Below are 18,421 nucleotides of genomic sequence, written 5' to 3'. Positions count from 1 at the left end.
ATAGTGTGAGCTTCTATGTTGAAGCTGAGTAAGTAGTACTCAGGGAGTACGAGTGAATTTAAGTCAAGGACTTAGATTAGGAAGGATAGTTCTTGGGTACTACTGTTTAACAAGTTCATTCTGGAACTTGTGAGTATAGGCCTTATTATAATAGGTTTGTAACTTGTGAAGTTTGCCATATTATAGTGAATTGGTTTGATTTGAAAATCCCTTAGAAGGGCCTTGGAAAGTTTCCTCATAAAATATTGTGTGCATTGCAAGTTCCTTTATATGTTGTTTTACATTCCGCAAAAAGTAGTCACTAGGAACTCTCATACAATTCACCCCCCTTCTTGTAGTGTTCGTCTCAACTAACCTTTAGACATTTTAGGATTCTTCAATGGGCTTGGATTAATTAATTAAGGACTAATTAAATAAAATGTTTGAACTTATAATGAAAAGGAAAACGAGCTAGAAAAATGAAATCATTTGGGTTATTAAATAAAATCGAGCACAACTTCGATCCTACGCTACTCTAACCAAATGGTGATGAAAATCTTTTACTAATTATCATTGGGTTTTGGTCGAGAAAAGATTTTGAGGTGTCTACAGAAAAAAGTTACACATATTTTTTTTTCAATGTTATAGATGTTGAGAGTGTCTTCAATAAAGGGTTAATATGATTAGAGGATTTGAGATCATATAGTAGGTGTAGTAATTTTTTTTTAAATAAGACATGAATTAGGAGAAGGGGAAAGAAAATTAAATTGAGGATTTTTACTGATAAATTAATATTTTTAAAAAAAAATTATTGCAAATTAATATTTTATAAAATGAGTTAATTATATAATTGTTAGTTCTTTAGGGAATTGCAGGAGATGGATAAGTTTGATGGCCTTAAAGACAACGGTCATCCATGTAAAGAGAGAATTGCTTGGATGATAAATAATCGAATTGAAAACTCATTCTCATGCATGATGCATGTTGTTTATGTACAATTCATTTTATTTGTTTTGTACAATTTCATTTTTTTAATATGATAAAAATTTATAGGTTTCAAGTCAATTCAATTTACTTAAGTTGTTCACTGAGTTTCCATCACCAATAAAATTCAAATAAGACCCTATTCTAAATAAAAAGAACAGGCGGATGATAAGAACCGATCTTATAATCTCCTGAAATTGAATGGGAAGCTCTAACCACTTGAGTAATAATCAACCTTTCATATTATTAATGAAACTCCTAGAAAAACTAAAATTATATTTTTTTTCATTTGAAATAACCCATGAGAGTACAAAGGGTACATCATAATTAACATATCACAACTTAATAGCAGTAAAATGCTCTTAAATTAAATATTACATTTCTACAGAAGCATGAGCATTATTATTCTCCTTGTAAACTGTTTGATGAAGTTTGAAAGTTGAGATGAGAATAACTACAACGAAAATTGCAAGGCCAATGTATGAAGCAAGAATGGCACCACCACCACGGCTACAAAAGGTATCAAATTTGTCACAAACTTTGTTCCATTGTGCATGAGTATTCCCATGCCTTGCTAATTGTGCCATGAACACAGCAGCGTTGGTTCCAGCTGATAGTATAGCTAAATTTATCTGCATCATTCATGTTGAATGTTAATGTTAGCATTACTAAAGAGGTGTTAAAAACTAGTCAGATCGATCAAATTCGATCTAATCTGATAAATTCTAATTCAGATTTTAACTCATATGGACACAATAATTTAAAATGACCTAAAATTAATATAAACTTTACACAATCGGATCCCATCAAACTCAACCCGATCTCATCGAACTTAACCCAATTTCCCAAATTATCTCAACTATGCTAGCCTATATGTACCTGTATACAATTGTTTGACAAGTCTGATCTAGAATACTACTCCGGACGAAGTAAATTAGATGATTTTGTGTGCACCATGAAAAAAAACAAGTGTCTAACCAAGTAAGATTAGCAAAAAATTTGACCGTTGCATCACAAGTTTGATTCTCACTATTAGTATGTGTTTGCATTGGAACTGGAGATGTTTAATTAAGAGTAGTTTAATTTGGTGACTTAGTAGATATATATTGGTTTCATTTGGGTGCTTCCTCACCTAACGGAGTTCCTCAATATGAATTTTAAAAAAAAAAATGATATTTGTAGTAGTTTTAACTTGTTGAATAAAAAATATTTGTAGTTTATAATCGTTGAATTGATCATCTTATAGAAAATAACTCTCTTACATGCCTCATGATATAATCATAAATTCATAAATTTATACATCAGGAGTACAATCACTATCACGTTTTCTTTAAATTATTAATTTAATACTACCGCTGTTTCATATTAATTGCAATGATTAAATATTTTTCCTCTCTATGTTAAATCATTGCAAATAATATGAAAAGGAGGTAGTTGATAAATCCCACAATTTAATGGGACATTAATTGTGCAAAAATCAAATTGATGCATTTAGGGAAAAAAAAAATGGAGAGAGAACCATCTACAACAACAGATCTCATTTGGTTGCAAATGAGAATAAAATACTCGATATTTTAAGCATGGGAAGTAGACCTGTCAATTTTTTACCAACGTGCAAACTTGACTCCAAAACCACCTGTTTTGTGGATTTGAGTATATAATTTTTTAACCAGAACCTGTTGAGCCCACTAAATTTGGTCCTCAATTTTGACCCGAACTGAACCAGACCCAACCGTAAACCAATATAGGTGAGGATGTTCAATTAAAAAAGTGAAAACTGCATAGCATTTAAAGCTTTTAAATACCAGATATTTCTAGCCAAAAATTATTTCTCTTGACTTGAAATCTGACCCAATGTTTTATGATGATATGTATTTTCATACAAAAATTAACATGGGATGTTAGAGTGACCATGGTAGAGGTGGCCAGGTGGGTAAATTAATTTCCAAATTTTATAAGAATTCTAACTTTTCAAGAAATTGTAACTTCTCACATTTTTACTTTTGTAAGCTAACCAAACAACTATCAATTAAAGAATTATAATGAAATTATATTTCCTTCGTAAGTTGAATGCAACCAAAGGTCTTAGATTTGAATCCTTAAACTATTATTTATACTTCGTCTTTGTAGTTTATCATGGAAAAACTAGAGGTGTAAAAAACTGGCCAACTTTGTTTCGTCACAAAAAAAAAGGTCCAATTAAATATTTTGTTCTTATGGACACAATAAATAATGTTAACTCTACTCTAAAATTAGCCTGACTAACCTAACTTGACCTCACCTGACCCAAGGTACCCAAATTGACACCTTTGAAAAAAAAATGAAACAAAAGTTTTTTTTTTTTTTTTTTTTTTAGGTGCGGGAAACCAACCATTTACCAAAACACAGAACACAAATAGAACTAAGAAAGAACAAACTAAAAAAAAAAAAAAAAAAAAGGAAAAAAAAAAAGAAGAGAGAATTAGAAAAGGTTACTATATCTAAAAATGAGATAGCCACATCACGAGCTCCTTTGGGATCAATCTTCTTTCCAAAGAACATTGCTATCAACACCAACAGGTTGTGCAAAGTAGCCAATCCATTAGCTACAACAAAGAATCTGATCGCAAACAAACTAGTATTAGTAACAAGATCATAGAATATTATTTTTTGGTTAATTTTCCAAAATTGATTTATATTTTTTCTTTTAAATTAGACGGCACAATTTGACTTTTGACACTATTTACAAATCCTACTTTGACTAGCTTATATGATTTTATAAGAAAAAATTTAGACACCTGAGATTTTATTGGAAACCTCTAATTTCTCTTTATGTATATTTAAAAAATATTAACTTTTTATTTCTTTAAAAAAAAAATTTATTAACGTTTTATAGTATTTACTTTTTTTTTTTTTTTTTTTTTTTTTTTAAGAAAAACGGTTAGTGCATTAATTCATAGAAATAGAGTCCAACAAAACATACGGAGAAACCTCATTAGGCACAAGATGTTCCCACAATTGTTCACAACCCGACGACAATAACCTAGTTTTCACTTATAATTAGGGATATTTCCCTTAACAAAAAAAACTTAATTAGAAATGTATTAGCTCATTTTTTATTATCAATCAATCAATCAATCATCAATCAATACTATATACTAAAAGACACACCATCAATGACACGTGTTATCTCCTGGTGTGTCTTTAATTAAAATTTTTTTATATAAAGAAAATAAATCTATTATTTAAGGAAACAAATCAATTTTAAAAATAATATTATTTGTTATATACATATTTCATATTAATGTAGTATATTTAAAATAAATAGATTTCACAAATAATTTTTCTAAAACAGTAAATTGGACAACTATAAACCAAAAAATATACACAAACTTTTAAAAAAAATCGGGTGTACAATATTTATTGTACATCCATTATAAAGATAACCTAAAGTGATTAAAAGTTACCCTTTAAATGAATAAAAGTTACCCCAATATGAGTTAAAGTAACCCAATTCAAATAAAAATTATCTACGTTTTATTAGTAAAGAATCAAATTTTAAATGACTAAAAATCAATTATTAGTGATTGAGTGTAAATAAATTACCTTAATAAAACTTTTCTTGTTGTTGATTTATATAAAAATTGTATTATGTTTAAAGTTACCCAAAAACAGACAAAAAGTTACCCTAAAATTAGCTAAAAATTACCCTTATACTGCTCGATGTACACTGATATTAGTGTAAACCGGATGTATACAAAAGTTTTTGAAAAATGTATTCTAAAAAATATTTTGTGATTTGTTTTACAACAAAAAAAATATTGCTTGGATTTTTTGCCTACTTTTTTTTTTTTAATTGTGTATTAGAAACTACAACTAAAATGTAACATATGACATACTTTTATTTTTATTCGACTAATTTATGATTATAATACTTATCTGTTAATTATCTATAACGATCACGGTGTATGGCACAGGATCTAATCTAGTGTGCAATATTTGTGAGGTATAAAAATTTTTTTGTTCCAAATAATAAGAAATAGAGGTAGTATTTGTAGTTAAATTGAATTTATACATTAACAAATGTTTTTTTTTTTTTTGTTTTTGTTTTTGTTTTTTTTTTTTTTTTTTTGTTGTTTAGAGAGCTACAAAGGACGAGGGTGAGAAACGATCCTAAAGTCTCCAAGAAAATCTCTAATCACTTGAGTTATCTCAAATGTAATAAAATAAACGTGCCATCTTTACCATAATATAATATTATAGTGCTTTTTTCAATAATACAATATGTAAAAAGCGCAAAATGTCAAGTGTTAATAGTTAATGGGGCGATTTAGCTTTTTTTTTTTTTTTTTTTGACTGGAAACATAGACGATTTAGCTTTAGATATTGTGCACAGTTTATGTTAAAACTCACATATTTGCCGGGGTGTCTTGAAACCTTGCGGTAAGTGTAGCTTTAATAGTGTTAGTACCAATGGTAGCAACAACAAAGGTCTTGGTTTCTTTGTTGACAGCCATACCAATCGTAGCAGCCAATGTAGCCAAAAGAGCCACCAATCTTAGTAATGCTACAACCATATCTTTGATCCCTGGCACCGACGATTGCAACGAATTGTAAACTGTTTCCGACTTCTCATGGCCTAGTTGAGCCATCAGTCAACACAAAGTGTAGGACGATATAAGTTTCTTTCTAAGTTATATATTTGTACAAGAATTTTTCTTATATATATAGCGTTGCTAGTTTGAGTGTTGCTTTTAAAGAGAATTTGCTTCATATTTCTTGTCTTGAGTAATGGAACAAAATCTGTAACTTGTAAGTATAGTTTCTTAAGATGGGTATAACCGTTTTTCCATCTGTTATTAGTTGGGAAATTTTTACCTACTATGGTGATTAACTCAAGATTATAGGCAGAAATTTAATAAATTCTAATTGCTGATTAAAGTAGGTGAGTGAATTTAAAGATTGCATGAAAATTAAGGTTATCTATATTAATATTCTTCTTCTGTAACGATGTGACTTCGGCACTTTTACATCTCTTCTTTGATATAGGGTCGTTTGGTTAATAAAGTGTGGTATAAGCTTGAAATTACGAATGTAAGCAAAATGGTATGTGATTGAAACTTGATTCTTATTATTGTCAAGTACTTACTTTATGTTTGGTCAATGTTATAGAATGATATCCCCCTTTTGAATAGATATCTTAGGTTTGGGGCTCCTCATTAAGTTTTGGGTAAGGGTGTCACATAAGGCATACCGAACTCATTCCTTGCGTTTCTAAATCAAGGGTTAGGGGTGTCCATTTAGTTTTCAATAGAATTTAGCCTAATTCCAATCTGATCCGTAATAGAATTTCATTTTCAATTATCAAATCCAATCTGACCGGAATTCATCACCCAATCCAATCCGAAAATGTGAATTAAAATACGATGCAAATTTTTTGGGCCTAATGTGATTACAAAAATAAATATGCAAATATAAAAATTCAATTTTTTAAACATAGTTGTACATGATTAATATAAGTGTTGAAAATATAGTTTTGCCAGATAAATATTAATGTAATTATAAACATAAGGAAAAATTGTCAAAAATAATACAAACTTTGAGCGGTCCGCCAAAAACAAGTCAATCTTTTGATTATTTCTAAATAATACTCCCTCCGTTCTTATTTGTTTTTTTTTACGTTGAATGACCACATTTACAATATTGTTTTTTTTTTTTTAAATAGAATTGTACTTGCAATCATTGCAATATTCCATTATACCTCTACTTTACAAAATTTCTTAATAACAACGCATAATTCCAAATGTAAAAAATATAAGGGAATGGAGGAAGTACAAACTCTAGGGGGGTCCACTTTAAACAAGTTATAACCTTTTGTGACCTGTTTAACAGGTTGTACCGAACACGTATCACCATTTTATTGGCTAAACATTTTTTTTACATTTTTTAAAAGTGATTTATGTTTTAATTATTAATTTTTTTTTTGAGGAAATTATCAAAAGATTTAAATAACATTAATTAATTATTAAATATTAAAATTAAAAACACCACCCATTATTATTAAAATTCTACTTTTAAAACATTATTACTCCCTCCGTTACGAATTACTCGCAACAATACTATAAATAGCCGTTACATATTACTTGCAACAAAATATTTTCTTTCCTATTTTAGTAAGTTTTTTAGGGTAAAATGACAAATTTACCCTTTTCTAAAAAGTTAGTTTAATTATTTAAAACCACATCACTTATCTTCTGATCAATTTAACTTAACAATAATCTACTCTAACCATTCCCACAAAAAACTTACCCCATTCCTTCGTAAATCAAAAGACTCCATTCATCTCCCCAACTACCTAATTGAATGTTCATCATTCAATTCACCTCGAACATGCTGCCTAGAATTCATATCTTCTGGAGAATTCTCCAGATGCTCGTAAAAAACCCTAGATCTCCTCCTCCAATCTGCTTTCTCTCTCCTCTTCGTTCTCTGTTCTCTCTCTTCCATTTTCAATCTGAAACCCTAATTTCATTTCCTTGCATTTTCTGGAAATATGATTCCAAAAAAACAAAAAATTGTGTGTGAAACCATAATAGTAGGACGATCAATCCACTATGTACATTGCAAGACGTGGATCTGGAGTGATGAAACCTGAACGAAGGTGCTCTGCTTCCTTTTCGAGGTACTCTGGTGGAAAAATTTGGGCTAAGTTGTACTTCTCATCTAGCGACGAAGAGGAGCCAGAGGTTGTCGCAGATCCACCTAAGAAGGTGGCTGTTGAGGCGACTCTTTTGCTGGATCTGACGGTTTCCGCTAAGGATACTGTTGAAGGGGAGGTCGGGGGTGAAAGAGTCCCCTAAAAAAATGACCAGGAGAAGGAGGGGATGCTTGAGGAAGCTTTGGCCAAGGATGGGTCTCCTAGGGGCACAAACTCCGTCAAGCTTGACGACTACAATGACTGGGATCGTTGCTACCTGACCTATCTAAGGCACAAATACCCACATGACTTCCTCCCTAATCTCTGATCTTGCAGCATAACTATGACTAAACCCTAATTCCTTTTTTTTTTTTTTGGCTATAATTATTAGGTGTTTGATCTTACGTGTGAGTTCCTGTTGGTTATTTGTGTTGGTTTGAGTATGAATATTTTGGGTTCATTTGTTGTTGGTGCTTATCATGTTGATTTAAGTGGAAAGACTGTTGAATGCTCTAAATGATACTGTGACTGGTTTGTGTATGATTATTGTTGTTTAATTTGTTGTTGAATGGTAAGCATCACTAGTAGAAAAATGTACATTTGCGTCGCCATATTTGCGTCACTCATTCTAAGGAGCGAAGCAAATGTTTTATTTTACCTTCCTTTTAAATTATTTGCGTCGCATATTATTTAAGAAGCGACGCAAAACTCAAGTGCATTTCAGCTTTCTATCATTTGCGTTGCTCCTATTTATTAAAGCGACGCAATTAATAAACTTATTTGCGTCACTCATTAGTTAGCAAGCGACGCAAATAAGTGATTAAGTAAATTGCGTCACTCTTTTACTAATGAGCGACGCATATGTACATTGTACAACATTATAAACAAGGTTATTTGGGTCGCTTTTTTATAATAAAGTGACGCAAATACTCTTTTGGCTTTAGGTTTTTCTGCGTGTTTTACCTTAGTTTTTCATCAGGTACCTACATTCACTATACAAAAAGAAAAAAAAAACAAGAGTTCTTAAATTCCAGCAAATTTCTACAGCAAAACACCCACAAATTTGTCTCTGAAATCCAACAAATTCGGCCAAAAACTTGCGTTTCCCCAGCAAATTTAACATCTGAAATCGCAGTGAAGTCGAAGACCCATAATCGGCTGCAAATCCGAGCAATTTCGAGCAAAAATTTAGACCAAAAACCCTAAGAAATTCAAAGCCTTAAACCCAGAAAAATTGATTGTTTCCGACCAAAAATCCCCCATTTCGAGCAAAAAATCAACTCAAAAGCAAACAAATTCGAACCCTAAAAGCCCCAAAAAATTCAATTTCGGTCTTCAAGTTCGATTGGGGGATTTCGTGGGGGGATTTCTAGGGTTTTTGGCAGCGACGCAATATACCCTAAGAAATTCGTCCCATTTCAGTCATAAATAATTTTTGTTCGAATTTCAGTCAAGAAATTACAGCAACAATAGGTTAAGTCAAGAAATTACAGCAACAATAATTGTTTGAATTACGTCTTTTTCTGGGTTCAAGTCAAGAAATTACAGCAACAAAAATTCGAGCAATAACTGAAATTTTCGAGTGGAAAAATCGCTTAATTTCGCCCCAAAAAACCCGAGGAAGTTCAAGCAAATTACAGCAACAACAATTGAAGTTCGATTTCGGCTCGACATTGTTGAATTTTTGAAGTCGATTCCACCTATGGTAAGATTGCTTCTATTTATGTTCAATCTTTTCTTGGTTTAAGGCTTCGAATTCGGGGAAGATTAATGAGTGTGCTGAGTAAGCTTAATTTGCAAACTTTGGCTATTCATACATGATTCATAATTATTGTGTCTCTGCTTGGTAATTTTGCAAACTTTGATTTAAGTTATTACTGCCTTAATCTATTCTAGTCTAGTACAAATGTACATTACTTGATGATTTAAGTTATTACTGCCTTAATTGCAATTAAAAAGTCCATTATGATCTCGGGTTTAGTCATTGAAGCATGCTGAACGAGCACTTCAGTCGAGTGATACATTGTTATGTCTATCTTAGTTGTAATTAGCCTAACAGATGATTAAGGTTTACGTGCTCGCATTTGTAAGCATCGAAAAGTCGATATCCATCATACATACTGTCATGCAGCTTGATTATTGCTGGCATGCTGTTCAACATACCTTAAGAGCATGGTTCAACCCCTGGCCTAAGATCTGCCTTTTGGTCCAAACTTAACTTTTCCGGCAGTTGGAAATTGAACCTTTTCTGAACTTGGACCACAACAAGCAATTCAAGAATTAACATGAAAATATAAATATAAATATAAATATAAATGGAAGTATAAAATGTCAGTGTAATCATTGAAGTGTAGCAAACTTAAAATTTACTGTAATGAAGCTTTAGGTGTCGGCTCCTGTAATGGTCTTCACATATTCATCAGTTCTGTAAGACCTTTTTGTTTTGCTGGTATTAGAAATTTAGTTTAAACCTTTATTGAAAAGGAGGCAATGTCAGTATTTCTTACTCAACTAATGTTATGACTATTTGGCTAATAATGAAAAATAGTGTAAATGTACTTTTTTAACTAGTGGTTTTTAGTGATGATGGTTTTTAACTTGTTTTTAAACCTAGTATCAAGTTTTCTTATCTGTTAAGCTACTTTTGAAGGCCTAAATCTGGAGGAAAAAACCCAGAATTATTATTATTATTATTATTTTCAATTTTTTTTTTGTAAGTCTCAAGCATGAACAACTGTCATCTCCGATTCATTAAAATGGAGAATCCGTATGTTCCCTTGTAAATGGTTGAATAAAAGGAAGTTATTGTGAATCAAATGATCATTGATAAAACAATTAATACATATGAAATTATATAAGGGAATGGTGTTGTATGTATTGCTTTTTATCTTAGTCTAGGGCTACCGGGGTAGATTCTAAAACTAACATTGCTAATTGCAGATCATTTGATCCTTACGCTTAAGTAAAAATTGATATGTACTGTAATACACTTTGGTTATGCATGACATATTCATCCTTTGTTACATTAACACTTATGATTCTAGTCTATTAGCCGCTTCATCTATATATACTGCTTGGTTAGTTCTCATCTGGAAATATTTTTTTCTTATTGATTTCTAAATTTTGGTTGGTTTAAATCTTGGCAGTACTTGGATGAAAACAAGTCTTTGATTCTGAAGATTGTGGAAAGCCAGAATTCGGGGAAGATTAATGAGTGTGCTGAGTAAGCTTTATTTGCAAACTTTGGCTATTCTTACGTGATTCATAATTGTGTCTCTGCTTGGTAATTTTGCAAACTTTGGCTATTTCTCTCGTGCTCGCTCTTGTTCTATGAGATTTAGGATCACGAGCACACACGCAACTATGTTGGTTTAATATATGTAATTTTTTATGGCAGATTCTTAATTATGCGGAAGTGAATTCCATAAGTTGCTCGAGGTTCTGGTTGTGGACAAACGATTAAGGCGGTAGTACGCATACGAGATTGTCTTCACTTGTGGTATATATATCTGAACCATTCTTTGCAATATTAACTTATTTCTTCTGGTTGGTATAATGATTGTGAATGGTATGAGATTTTTAATTGTGATATAATTGATTAGAATTGCAATAATACTTGCATCATTGACTTAGATACCCGTTCAGGGCTTACTCATTAGGAGTAAGTCTTGAATAGTCCCCGGTTTGGGACTGTTCTTGAATGTTCTATCTCATTTAGGTGATAACTACTTGAATTGTTTTGGATCTAAGAAGATCATGGCTCACTATTTCCCGATTGTTCTCTGGGTACATATGTTGATAGCCGATTATCTACATTGTGTGCTTGGAGAACTATAGGGAAATGCTGCCGGATTTTCTTTAGAACCAAAGTTTACAAGTAGTTATTAGTGAGATAGGACATTCAAGAATGGGTTAGGTTGGAGTGATAAGGACCTTATTGGATCATCCGGAGTTGCATTTACATGATATAAACTTTGAATGAAAATGTTTGATGCCTTATATTCTTGTTTATGGTTCTTTTGGTCTTATGCATGGCTAAGCGTGAAGTCATCATCTTTGATTCTTTGAGGCAGAAGCGAAATTTAGCAATTAAGTTTGCAATGATAAAGTAAGTCTAGTTTGTTATTAATGTCATGATTTTATGTGTGTAAGGGTAATATATATGTTATTTGTTTCAAATGTGTAGTGCTTTTCGAAGTTTTAAGGCATTAAGTGGACAATCTAGGGGAAGTAAATTGACATGGCATTTGGGACAGGTTACCTTAATTTCTTACTCTAACTTTTAGTTTCTTAATAATTGAAGTATAGTAATTTAATTCAACTTACAAATATATTACATGTAGTGTCCTCAACAATTGGGTGGACGTGAGTGTGGCTACTACGTCAATAAGCCTTTTTCTACTAGTGCATGATGATTGTTTTTGTGATTGGTACTCTAAATGGTTAATTATGTCTTGTTAGTTGTAGTCTATGGGACTGTATACTGATGCGTATTGGGGGTGTTTTACTGTATGGATGATGAGCATGTTTCTAGTATTTCAGCACTTGGAATACTCTTAATGTAAGTGTGTTTGTGTTGCTTCCATGGAGTCCCAAATGATGGTTTTGTATCTTTTGCAATCTGTCCTGTTTGATGCATGTGGCCTTGCTGAATTGATTACTAGTTCTTGCTTCTGTATGTGATGCATTTAGTCCCACTTGATGAATCTATAGTAGAGGCATTGAGTCCCAGTTGTTGACTGTATAATTGAGGCAAAGAGTCCCAGTTGTTGGTTCTATAGTTCAATCATTGAGTCCCCCCCTAAGTAATGGTCCATTATTGATCCAAGTCATTAAGGGACTTTACTGACACTATCCCCTACATAAAGGATGTTCCAACAAATTCTTACATAATTTTTTGTTGAGGTGCCTTTGTATGGAGGGTTTTTTGTGTTGATAAAAAAGCACATCTGATGGATTCATGTCAGTTTTAACATGTCATAACACCAGAAGTTATGTTGGTGTTAATGGTTTCTTTTCATTGTTAAAAAATTGTCATCTTTACATAATTCCTACTACATGTACACTTGTTTTTCACGACTGCCTAACTAATATGTCTATGCTATTTGTCAAAATACACATAACCATTACAAAACACAAACAAAAGTAAAGTTTTAGTCTTAATGGTTATATGTGGCAATTCATGATCTTCTAAATCTTCTTCATTCAGTCTTCATATCCAAAAACTTGTGTCTTGCATCTTCAACAGGTTGTTTGCTAGCATTGTCTTGTTTAAAAGGTTGTATGCTTGCATGATGATAAGTCTGCATCCACTTCCATCTCTTGTGTCTCTGGTTGAGGGCCTATTATAGAAACAAGCACTGTGTTGTGGTAGTTCATTGTTTCTGCTATGAGTTCCCTTTTTATCTTGAGTATGTCTTCCAAGGTCCCTTCTCTTGTTTGTGTTGCATTTTCCATGTAGGGTGGGTTGAAGTTATTCCCACATTTTTTATCTAGTATTTTTATGATGCATGATTGGAGAGTGATCCATGTGTACCTGTTTAGTGTGGGATCAAAAATCTGAAAAGCCTCTGCCACTTTCTCAAGCAGTTCATCCACATTCTTGGGGAAAGACTGATATTGGTTGGACTTTATCACCTTAAATAAACAAAGATCCAACACATTGAGTCTAGGGATTGGGCAGGTAAGAATACAAACTAAATGTTAAAACCATTAGCTTGTGTGGCTACCAAAAATTCAACAACAGTGGGTACTTGATGGGGCCTTGCATTGTCCCATTGAATAACTATGTGCTTTGGTAAATGTTGTGGCCATTCATCATGTATAGTTGGAATGATTATGTTCATAATCATGTCTCTGATTGCTTCTCTGTTGACATTCTAAATGACTTTTTGGTTTCCATTGTGCTTGCCTCTCTATTTTTGCTTCTTTTTTTTTTCTCTTTTCCATTTCATACTTCACAAAAGGGAGTATCCCATACTTCCCTGAGTGAAGCAGAGTCCCATCCTAACCATAAAGAGGCTTGCCTATCATCCCCAAGAATATTGTCTTTAACTTGAACCTCTTTGATTGTTATGCTCTGTATGGTACCTCTTCATTTGGTGTTAGATAAAAGGTTCTTATTTCTGGGTTCAAGTAGAACCACTTTTCATCAATGTGAATTTGATGTTGTATATCCAAAAATGTTGGGTCCCCTTCACTTGGTACTGGATTAATTTGCTGCAACACCTATTTCAACCTTGCTACTTTGTGATTGTCATTTAAAGCTGGGTGATTTGTTGCTGTGACACCCCTTAGTCTTCCCTTTTCTTTAACATGTGTATAACCATATGATTAATATTAAGTGCTGCACCATAGCTCCTGTTTGTGGTCCTCTTGTAAAGTGGCACAAACATAAGCCACTCATTAGAGTATTCCTTAGGCTTGGGACCTGTCTAGCCTAATTTTTTGCTCCTGACATCTACAACATCTCCCAATTTAATGTGTCTTTTAAATTCTTTGAACCATATGCATGTTGTTGATCTGTGTATATCATGCTTTCTTGCTAATGAGGACAGCAGCCCTCTAGGAAGGGAGGCCCCATCCATGTTTAGCAGTATGTCATATACTATTTGCCTCTTTTCCTGGACGTTCAGTTCTCTACTTTTACTTGCATTCTCTGATTGTTGATTTTCCAATTCTGTCTCTAAATCTGAGTCCCATGTGTCTGTTGAATTTGTCTCTTGCTGAGTACTGGCTTCATTGGTGTCTGACACTGACTATGGACTGTTGGATTCATTTCCCATATATGTGCTCTGTTGCAATTTTGTGTCCTGCTCCATGAGCAGTTGGCTGATGTCGTAAAATTCATCAAATTCGTCTTCCATGAGTCCCTTTTTTTTTCAGATCTGACGGTAGGTGATGAAGTTGTTCTGACTTGCTTTTTTTTGGGAGCTTTCAATGGAGCCTAATTCTGTACAAAGGACTAATGCTGCTACTAACTCAGCAATTAGGAATTAGGACTAATTTTAGTTAAAGATGGTTTTTGTAATTTACAAACAATGGCAACTTGTGGTTTGTAATCTAACTTAGAATTCTGTTTTCCCTCCCTCCCCACCCCAAACCCAAAAAATTTCGATGATGATGAATGGAAATAAATGAAACAGGTACCCCCTTTAAATAAGGGGCTTTTGATATTCAAATATGGTTTGAGGGAAAAAATTGAATTTGATTTGAATTATTTTTAAACTTTTCATGAAAAGTTTGGAGGGAAAAAAAAGGGGGTAAAAAAATACCCCTGCTAATGCTGCCAACCAACAAAAAGGGAGGGAAAAGAAAGTAACAAAAAAAAAGTCACACGGTCTCCTTATAATTTGGGACCACTTATTTTCCCACCCTTTTTTAACTCACCTAACTACATACACCCCCTTAAAAAATTTTCACTGGAGTCCGCAAATTACCCCTTTGTTGCGAGTAACTCGTAACGGAGGGAGTATAATTATTATTAACAAAAACCTACATAGTCAATCGATTTACAAGAAATTAGTGAGGAGCCGAGATACAATATGGACCCCCACTCCTCTAGCTATATCGAACCTGATCCTGCTGAAGATGTGAGCAGCCGCATGAGCACCTATAACATGAGTCCTTGCGAACGCCTAAACCCGCTTCAGCTACACAACAACATCCTTCTCTAATTCCCTTAACGAAGAAAAGGAGAAGGGAAAAAAATCATTGCCAATAGTCCTGTAACCCGCCCCATACTTGTCCAGCTTCCGTTAAGCAGAAACCGACACAACATGACCAGCAAATTACAATCGGACAACCTTGATTGTGTTAAAGGAGAAGACCCCGTCAAGTCAACACACACATCAAGACCTCTATCCCAAGAATACAGCAACACATCTGCAAGTCGAAGAGCCCCATCGTTTCCTCTAGTTAACCCAACGTTTACTTCCTTTTGAGCATAAATCCAGGACCGAAAACAAATATCAACAAGGGTATCGCGAACAACATTATGCCGATGTTTAATACCCATTATCCCATCAATTTTTCTACAATGTTATTCTTTAAAAATAACACCACAATTTGTCGATGTGGCAAAATCTGATTGGCCTATATTCTATATATATATATATATTTTTTTGAATTATTTTTAATGTACATAATGTATTAAAGTGTATTCTTTTTAATACATGCATTATTTTTAAAAATACATAATTATAAATTATGAAAATCTATTAATTAATTTTTGAATTTATATTAAAATATAAAAATCACAAAATTAAACACATTCATCATTGTTCATATCGTTCATCATTGTTCATCAATCATGTCATAGATTATCCCCCATTCCCAACTTCAATGTTAGTTATTGATAAATTTGCAAATCCCAACTAAAATCGTGATAAAAATTCGAAAACAAATTGTGCTTTTGCATTTTTCTTTTTTGCAGGTTTTCATTTTAGATTTTCATTCATAAAAAAATCTCAATAACAATCTCATTTATGAGTATTTGCAAAGGACGAATTCTGCTATAAATGATTCAAAAATATTATTTATGTGGACACAAATTGTGCAATTATTTCAAAGAATAAGGTGTATCAAGTTTGTATAAGATGAAGTGATCGCATTTTTTCACCTACCGTAATCCGGCCTGTTTAATTTGATAAATATAATAAAGTTTTATCGAACTTGTACTATTTGTGGGTTAGGTAATGACTTAAATTATCTTTGGTCATTACATAGGAAAACAATGTTTTTTATATTCTGGTATTAACCTTATTATATTATGGACGTGACAAATATTAAATTATGATATAATTTCTCACTCTATAATATAATATACTGATATTTTTAGAAAATCAATATCATTCATATTTGCAAAGAAAGAATTCCTCTTTCAATGGTTAGAAAATATAATTTATGTGGACTCAAATTGTGCAATTTTGTCAAAGCACAAGGAGTATCTAGTTTGTAGACGATGAAGTGGTTGTATTTTTTTGTTTTTTTTTTTTTTTTTTTTTTTTTTTTTTTGTTGCAAGCCCTATTTGATGCAATAAATGTAATTAAGTTTTCTCGAACTTGTTTGTGGATTAGGTAATGACTTAAATTGGGTTGGGTCACTGCTTAAGAAAATAATGTTTTTTGTATTTTGGTACTAGTATGAAAAAGTAAAAGTTGTTGGGAATAATACAACCTTTCAGAGGTCTTACAAAAATAAAACAACCTTTTGGTTATTCCAAAATAAAACGAAATTTGACACCGATTTTCCATAAATAGGATATTACTGGTTGGTAACCTGTTTAATGGGTTAATGTGACACGTGCCACTTTGTAATTGGATATATAGTTTTTTTTTAACAATTTTATTTACAATACAATTAATTTTACTTTTTTGTTTTTTTTTTTTTTTAAATCCCATATCCTATAAATACTCCGGCCACCACCACTGCATCCCCCATCCTTTTTCCACCAACAATGAAACCTCATGAAAACACCTCACTGTTGTCCCCATTGCACCTTCACCTACCACAAAAACAAAATTCTTATTCACCCTCAAAACCACTAAATGTCGCCTCTAATTTTAATGGTTGAACAAGGGTTTTGTTTTGGGGTTCGATTCGTTGGTGACGGATAGGGAACGAGGGTTGGTGGGGGATTTCAAGAAAGAGAGGTGAAGGGGGAGGACGTACAGCGTAAGAGAGGCGGTGGTCAGAATTGGAGGAGAAGGGGTTGGGGATAGGACGTCGGAAACAGGATGGAAAAGGGGATGTGGTCCGGGGAAGGGAAGGGATAATGGTGGTCGAAAAAGGGAGGGGAAAGAAGTAGAGTTGTAAGAAAAGGGAGAGGAAGCCGGGAATTAAAGAAGGGAGAGAGGAGGGGGTGGAGTGGTCGGAAAAGGGAGGGGAAGGTGGGGCTGGCTGGTCAGAAGGGGGAGAAAAGGGGTAGGAGGGATTTTTTTATTAAGTTTTTACATATAAATGAAAATCATTTATTTTTTAAAAAATAATTCTAATCAATCTTGATGTGACACGTGTCCTTCATTAACTTGTTAAACAAGTTACCGATTTTTTTATCATATTTATGAAAGATTATTATCAAAGGTCAGTTTATTCCCGAATAATCAAAAGGTCGTTTTATTTTTGGAAGACTGATGAAAGATTATATTATTCATGACAAATTTTCCTATGAAAAATTGCCCAAAGTAATCCGATCATTGTCTCATTCGCCTAAAATAATCCCAACTTTGGATTACATTTTTAATAATCCGAACTTTGATGTGAATTTACTTCTAATGGTCCTAACATGTCAAACAAATTGTTATAACAAGTTATCTAACACGTGTCACTATGTAATTTGACAAAAAAGTAAAAATTAAAATAAAATTAAAATGTTTTTTTAAAAGAGTTATTTTTTCTTAAAAAACTATTTAATTAAATAACTAAAAAAGCTAACCACCACCTCTACCACTAGTCTAACCGTCCACTCCGCCCAGCCCTTTGTCCCTGCCACTACTACAAAATTGGCCAAAGAGACCCGTCCAAATTAGCCAAAGAGACTGCCTTAGAGGCGGTCTCTAGCTAAGCGGTCTCTTTGGCAAAGAGACTGCTTTATTAGAGGCGGTCTCCAAATTGAGAATACTGAGACCGCCTATCTAGAATAGGCAGTCTCTTTTTTGGGGAAAAAAGAGACCGCTTATTAAGGATAGGCAGTCTTTTTTTTTTAAGAAAAAAAAGACCGCCTATTTAACTTAACAGGTCTCTTTGGGCGCATTTATAATAAAAAAAAATAGCTTATTTAA

General features: G+C 32.8%; 1 protein-coding gene across 1 annotated transcript; it reads right to left on the bottom strand.

The window, feature by feature from the left end:
* Nucleotides 1-1,337: 1,337 nt before the first annotated feature.
* LOC145636922 (CASP-like protein 1B2) lies at nt 1,338-5,594 on the bottom strand. Its single transcript, XM_081688455.1, has 3 exons — nt 5,356-5,594; nt 3,439-3,562; nt 1,338-1,595 (listed from the first exon to the last, which is right to left on the bottom strand). The coding sequence occupies exons 1-3, from the start codon at nt 5,592-5,594 to the stop codon at nt 1,338-1,340; spliced, it is 621 nt and encodes a 206-aa protein (XP_081544581.1).
* Nucleotides 5,595-18,421: the final 12,827 nt, after the last annotated feature.

Source organism: Chenopodium album, chromosome 6, assembly GCF_948465745.1.
Source record: "Chenopodium album chromosome 6, dcCheAlbu1.1, whole genome shotgun sequence".
Lineage (NCBI taxonomy): Eukaryota > Viridiplantae > Streptophyta > Magnoliopsida > Caryophyllales > Amaranthaceae > Chenopodium > Chenopodium album.
Note: the sequence above shows the minus strand (reverse complement) of the source record. Positions and strands in the feature narration are given on the sequence as shown.

Bases quoted from the DNA above. Each gene is read 5' to 3' on its own strand.
- LOC145636922 (XM_081688455.1), bottom strand. From the start codon at position 5,594: ATGGCTCAACTAGGCCATGAGAAGTCGGAAACAGTTTACAATTCGTTG. The intron at 3,563-5,355 runs GTGAGTTTTAAC...GTTTGCGATCAG, and splicing joins CAAGACACCCCGGCAAATAT to ATTCTTTGTTGTAGCTAATG. The intron at 1,596-3,438 runs GTAACCTTTTCT...TGAATGATGCAG, and splicing joins CTATCTCATTTTTAGATATA to ATAAATTTAGCTATACTATC.